The 7,606-nt window shown below is 31.3% G+C and overlaps 1 protein-coding gene across 1 annotated transcript; it reads left to right on the top strand.

Annotated features, from left to right (window-relative positions):
• The first annotated feature begins 445 nt into the window (after nucleotides 1–445).
• Nucleotides 446–3,753, top strand: LOC116853601. The gene is made up of 3 exons (XM_032834729.1): nucleotides 446–697; nucleotides 858–1,300; nucleotides 3,510–3,753. The coding sequence occupies exons 1-3, from the start codon at nucleotides 446–448 to the stop codon at nucleotides 3,751–3,753; spliced, it is 939 nt and encodes a 312-aa protein (XP_032690620.1).
• The last annotated feature ends 3,853 nt before the right edge of the window (nucleotides 3,754–7,606 follow it).

Here is a 7,606-nt window from a genome sequence, read left to right as displayed (position 1 = left end):
AATGGTAATATGATAAAATGGGAATATATTATTAGATTGCATAATATTCAAGAAAACGAAGGATTACGCTTAGGAAATAAGTTAAACAGTAGTTATATAAATTATTTTAAACAGAAAATGAAAGTACGTCTGGCTGCTCAACTTTTCAGTACATCTTTAGCACACTCACTTTTATTTTGTAAAAATACTTTAAAACTAGAAGACTTTAAGAAGTGTGCAGCAACTGCTAAATTTTTATTATTATTTAATAATTTATTTGACATTTTAAACTCAAAGAATTTAAGACAACATGGCTTAAAAAAGTTGCATCAGCTACTAATATAGAACTAATTAAAAAGAAATTTCAATATTACAAGGAATAGATTTCTCTTTGTTAAAAACTGAATGTGGAGAATTACTTATTACATCGCGGAGAAAAATCGGTTTCATAGGTTTTTTAATTTGTATGGAGAGCGCTTTAGGTTTATATGACGTGCTATGCGAAAATTCAAAATTATTAAAATATGTGCCTTACTATAAAATAAGTCAAGATCACATCGAATTACTTTTTTCATCATTTCGACGACATAGAGGATGTAACAATAATCCCACTGCTAGGCAGTTAAAAGCTGCTTTTAAGAAGATATTAGTGCACGCCGATGTAAAGAATGTTAATGCCGCTAATTGTATCTCATTAGAAGAAATTGCTATATTACACGTATTATCTGTCGGCAAAACACAGAACTCTATTAATGTTATTAACAAAAGTTGCCGTTTACATAAATTATATAGTGAGGCAACATCCCTTAATGATAATGTTGAATCAAATATATTACATAATTTTAATACTGTCCATGATTATATACTGCCCGACGCAGATTTTGGAATATTCTGAATACGTAATTGAGTATATTGCGGAATGTATTGTCATGCAACTGCAAAAAATGATATTCTGCGAACCGTGCAAAGATGCATTGATAAGAATTGATGGTACTAAAAATAATTTAGTTTCTACCAAAAGTTTTAGAGGTTTAGTACAACCTTCAGTAGACATTATACGCATATGCCAACAATGCGAGAAAGTATTTCGTCACGCTGTTAATTCTAACATACAATTAAACACAAATTATATTTGTTTTATTGTATTAGAATATTTGTTAAATACTGATATATTTAAACATCTCGAAAATTATACATATGATCAAATGATAATGGAAAATCATGTAATACATTTATTGCGAAACATATCTCAAAAATATGTTAAAATTAGGTTGCACCATTATGCGGCTACTATTAAAGATAAATCAAACAGCAACAGACAGTTTTTAAATAAATTAATATTATTTAAAGGTAATTAAAATATATATTTTTATTGTATTAATTTTTTTTCATTGTATTATTTTTCATTATATTTTTTTATTGTATCAATTTTATTTCATGTATGTTATTTCATAAATTTATCCATGTATTTCATAAATTTACCCATGTATGTTATTTCATAAATTTACCCAATAAGCAGAAGTTTGCAAATCGACGCATTAACCATCTTTAAGATATCTTTAATAGTTCTTAAAGAAAGGTCATCATGACATTTCTTAAAAACTCTTAAAGATATCTTAAAGAAGGCTAATGCGTCGATTTGAGAGCTTCTATTCACTAGATAGGAACAAAAAATCTATTTTTTCCATTATTATTTTATTAATACTTTATATTATATTTTTATCCTTACAAATTGCTTTCCACGATTTTATTATTGAATGTTTGCATATAGGGTGCGGCCTATAGATGCAAATTTTATTCTACATTTTCGACTGATTTTTACATTTAGAATAACTTTCTTGTATATAGAATATTCGTGTTAGGCCGAGGATTAGCCAAATTCTTTATTCGACAAATCTTTAACCTCGATTTTCTCGAAAACGAAGTTGCAATAAAAAAATGTTATTCTTTTTTACCTATTTTTGCATAGAATCGCCTCCTACCCACTATGTTATTAATTTTTCACGTATTATTCTGAATTATATATTCATGTTCTTAATACTTCGTTTATAATTGGCGGTATTGCGCATGAGTACAACTCAATCAATCAAATTCAGGCACAGTTTTAAAGATACCTCGTCCTTCAAATCACTCCCTTTGCCCATAAACTCAGCTTACGCTTTATCCTTATATTCCTAAATCCATGGGGTTGGAGAAATACAGGTGAAAAGTAATAGTGGTAATTAAAAATATAATTTAAATAAAAATATTTAGAATAAATTTGTACGGTTTAAAGAAAGTTATCATTGATAATTGTTTGGCCTTACAATGATCATGAAAATCGTTATTAAGGCCAACATAAGAATCTTAATAACTTAAATAGATCCCATATTTTTCGTTACATATTCTTATAGCTGACATTGAGATATTTTCGAAACACTAGTTACATACCTTTTTCCATAAGAATTTTCCGAGTAATGGGGTTTGAAAATTGCAATACCGCCGGCATTAGCATTAACCAAGGTATACCACGTGGAGGTTGCACGGTCGGATTTATACTTCTTATGTGCGTGTGTGTGCGTGTGTGTGTGTGTGCTTGGCGGGCGTGTTAGGTTTTATAAAAAAAAAGTAATCTTTCGCCATTATAAGAAAAAAAGATATTTTATATTGTTTAAATTTTTTGTTTTTATATTCTTTACTTTCTTTATTTATTACTTTTTATATTAATATTTAATATAAAATATATAATATTAAATAATATTCTTTGCGTGCTTGCAGGGCATATTTTGTTTTGTAAAAAAATTCTCTTTCCGTCACATATAAGGAAGTATTTGATAGTTTTTAATATATTCTTCCTATATTTTTTTACATTTTTTAATGTTTTTATATATTTTTTTATTTATTATTTTTATATTTTTTATATCTTATATATATTTTTTTTTCATCCTTTTCTATTTTGTGTGTGCTCTCCCCTCTTTCGCAGTAACATAAATTAATAAGTGCGGGTTAATTTGAAAATACTTTGTCTTATATTTAATACCTTTTATTAAGTCATTAAATTCTATCCATTGCGAAACTTGATAAGAATATGCTACGTAATGCCCATTTTTGTTATCGCCATAACGAGCTATTATGCCTCTTAAAATAAAAGTTTTTTCGTAAAATTTAATATCCGATGCAAAATCTGAAAGATAATATTCTTTTTGTATGCCATATTCCACCGGATCATATTCTATAAAGATTTGTGTACCAAATTTTATTCTTTGCATAAGTTGTTCACAGTATATAGATTTATTATTTGATATGCCTTCTGTTATGGCTCTTGATAACTCAGTGAATCCATATTTTTCAAGAATATTAACGCTAACTGGTATTAAGGCAGACTAACGTATAATGATATTGGAACATACGTTACAGTTTTTAGTTTCTACATAACTAAAAAATTTTACATACGCGCGGTGGTTTTACTAATAAAGCTTTACTAATAAAGATCAAACTGATTTCTCTCAATTTGTGGAATTAGCAAAATATATTATTCTGTTATCTCTCAGCGAAGAGATTGGAAAAGATAATGACGGAAATGACTCACCGGCGGAATTTGCTCGTATAACTCGTCACATAAGAGGCATCGAAGATGTATCGTTAGATGATAAGGTCGATACGAATGTAAGAAACGAAGAATGTGGTAAAATACAAGAATATAACATTGTATTGTGGTCGTATAACCTTCTTCAAGAAAGTCGCGAAATGGTAGCAGAAACTATAAATAAATGTGACATGGCAAATCCATATTAAAAATTGGACTGACTTAAAAATTTTTTTCGTTTTCGATGAAAAGATTATTTCTGCTGAGTATGTTTCAGCGAGTACTTTAATGGCTCCTGCACATAGGACGCGGTAATACCTGCCGCGCGGCGGAAGTTCGCGCAACAGTCAATCAATATGCTGTTTTCCGTAATAACCTTCTAGCTCTTACGTTCTGTGTGCAGGAGCCATAAGCGTGCAAAAGCATTTTTCGATCAATTCAGTCTAAACGACGTAAAACCTAAAACAGTAAAACGTCCCCTTATAGAAATATCATACTAAGAATCATTGATAATTACTTATTTTCAGTATTAAAAATACTAGATAATAAGTAATTATCAATGATTCTTAGTATGATATTTCTATAAGGGTCCCCTTAAAACTCTTAGGTAATCAGCCAAGAACTCTGCGTTGACGGTGGCGATGGTTATAAACGGCAAAATGACGAACTATTAGGTGAAAAAATCTATTCGTTTCCAAAAAAAACTTCTACATTAGTGCAGACTATAAAAGAAAATTAGAGTGAAAGAAAATATACTCGTGTTTTTTTTTTTCTTATTGCACTAATGCAAGGGTTCGTCAAAAATGAACAGATCTAATAATGTAAACAGACGATCAATTTTTTTCTGCAAACCACAGTGTTATTACTGAATGTAGTGCGTGTATGTCACATGTATCACAATTGTGGAAGTGTGGAAATGCTCCGGACACTATAGTTATTATAATATTTAATATGTACAAGTAGTTTTTTCAATCATATTTGGCATTAAGTCACAAAGCTAATTTCCTGTCAAAACGAGACGATTTGTCGTATTTATTTTTCGGTTATGTAAGAGTTATTTCGACAAAAGAAGAGGATACAGAGCATTTCACAAGTGTACAGAATAAATTGCAAGTTATTTTTCTTTAATCATGGTTTTTGCAAGAATTTTGAGCATAACATTCCTTGCTTCCAACATCATCAATCCAACATAGTCGCGCTGACTATCCAGAAGCCTTAAAAATACATGATTTTAAAAGATACAATAGTTTTCTGGTAACAAACAAGATTTTTAAATAACTGAATTTCGGAAAATTCCTAATGTGGTACAAATATAATTATCATTAATTAAAAAGTATGGGTGCTTTCCAATTGCTTAACACATCTTGACACATATGTACACAGAAATGCACAAAGTGTAATGTTGTGTACAATTCAATTGGAACAAAGTGTGTACTAATGTATACGTATGTCGGATAGAGTTAAGATTATTTTCCAACTGTGCTTATATTTTGATATTTTTTAATAATAAATAATAAAATCTAAATAATAAAAAAGATATTATCCACTTCACGTCGCAAATGCCAGTCTCTTTTCAAGCCGCTACGCTTATTAACTTTAATTTTCACTAGAAAACACTAGTTTACACAGCTGACTAGTAGCCCTCGAGTACGGATGTGTAGTGTTATGTCGACGATTACGACAATTGGAATGCAACTTGTGTCGCCGTGTGGATGAAAGTGTCTAGGGATATTGCAATTGGAAAGCACCCTATATTACTTCATAAGTATATTACTTTATAAGAGTGAACACTACGGTACAACTTCTGCCGCACCATGATCACAGTATTATAATCGAAATGATTACTTACTTAAATTTTTATAACGTTGCCGAAACGTCTTCAACGACATTCCGACTGCGTTACCTTGAAAAGGTGGAAGTGCAAGCGCTGCAGAAAGCACCGCGTTGCACATTCCGCAGTACTTTGAACGATCAGGTGATCACCGTTGTCGTCAAGCCATCCCCCTAATTAGAATTCGGGATAGTATAAGAGAACCGACAGCACGGGCAGGGGTTTCTTTACGTACTTACAAGGGACGTGACAGAACTGTCCCTCACTGATTTTGATGCGTTTTGGATATGTTGTAGAGCATCAAAAACTATTAGACACGTATATTTTTTATCGACCGAACTCGAGGTTTAGGGGTTGAAACAGCTCCTTGAGAAAAAAGATTTTTTCATTTTTATTGAATATTTCCTAAAATATAAGGTATTAAAAAAAATATTTTCTACAAAAGTTGTACAGTATTTAATACTCTTTGCAACGGTATATTCAATTTTTTTTAAATTGTCAAATTTTTTAACCCCCCTCCCCCCCCCAACTCGTTACTTTTGCAAAATTTTTAAGTTTTTGTAAGGACAAAAATTGTAGAGCATTTCATGCCAAATCCATCCATATATAATATTAGAAGTTGGTCTCCATTAAATTGTTGAGAAATGACGTGATAATATTGTACTACATATGTATATAGATGCCACGCTGTCCTACCCAGCGAGAAAAGTTACGTCGATTCGACGTCTACTAGACGTTTATATGAAACGTCTATCTACCCTCTATGTCTAATCTAGATTAAAATCTATATCGACCTAAAAACGGTCCACATTTAGACGTCTAATAGACCGTCATTTCGATGTCGATTCGACGTCTTTTCTACGTCGATCAATAAGTCATTTCTCACTAGATTGTTTCATAAAAATAACTAATTCCTAATTTTCTTTATGTCTTATAAACTACTAGAAACCGAAGATTGTCAAACACACACTAAAACTTTCGCGAATCCTGTCTCGAAAATTTCGAATTCGAAGTGGTCACATCCATCCTGACTGCGTTGCTTAACCTGACGATCGAGCGGCACGCGGTGTTCCAATAACTCCAATAATGTTCTTACAATTTATGCTTATAAAATGTATACTTGTTCACTATGTATAAGTGTTCAAAGTATATTATAATGTACCTAGCAAATACACGCGTTGATTCGCCTGTCTATTTTATTTAATATCTCTAAAGTTTATATAGTTATTTGTAAAATGACTTTGATCATTCCTTCCAGTTTAATGTTTTTCGAGTAATCTGACATTCCTGTCTTTATAATACTATAATTGAATCGGAAATCTAAAAAAAAAACTGATGTTTCCACTTAGAATAAATTTTTTATGCAAAACGCGCGCGATTTCAGTGAGAAATGACTTATTTATCGACGTCGAAAAGACGTCGAATCGACGTCGAAATCGTCAAATAGACATCAATTCGACGTCTTTTCGACGTCGATCGATAAGTCATTTCTCACTGGGATATTAGACGTCGATTCAGTATCGAATAGACGTCTAGAGAGGTTGTAAATAATCGACAAAATAAAATTCCGAAATTTTATCGAAAACTCTCTTTTAATGGTCAATATATTATGAATGGATTCTAAAACATTAGAATTTACTCAAAATAGAAGACATCTAAATTGCCATTTTTCTAGACATGCATTTAGACTAGACGTAACTTAGACTTCTCCGACGTCGGTTAGACGTCGAATCAACGTCTACGTTCTCGCTGGGTAGTAGATGGATACTGTAGGTAGATATATTGTGTAGTTATTTCTGTTTGGAACTGCTTGTGCGTATTTTATCATAGTACAGGATGTAAACTAATTAAGCCTCCCAGATAGCATAGAGATGAACAGAAGTTCCTAGAGAATTTATTTTAAAGAATAGATATAGAATTAGAAAAATGAATACCCGAAGAATTCTTGAAGAATTAACCACAGTAAGTTCGTCTTGAAATATTCCTTAGGACTTCATTATAGCGAATATTTTGCAACTTAATTCCTAGAACACTTTGAGAATTCATGAGGAATTAGAGTTAAGGCAGAGAACGAGACGTAAGCGTCGTAATCGTAGACGTAAAGTAAGGCAGAAAAAAACGTAAGCGTAAGGCTAATAACCTTTCATGATTTACGTTTACGTTTTTCTCTGCTTTATTTTACGTCTACGACTATGGCGCTTATGTCTCGTTCATCTGCTTTAGCTCTTACA

This window comes from Odontomachus brunneus, unplaced genomic scaffold (genome assembly GCF_010583005.1).
Source record: "Odontomachus brunneus isolate Ranch 3 - 2012 unplaced genomic scaffold, Obru_v1 Obru_scaffold_370, whole genome shotgun sequence".
NCBI lineage: Eukaryota > Metazoa > Arthropoda > Insecta > Hymenoptera > Formicidae > Odontomachus > Odontomachus brunneus.
The sequence above is the reverse complement of the archived record's forward strand: the minus strand, read 5'-3'. Positions and strand labels throughout refer to the sequence as shown.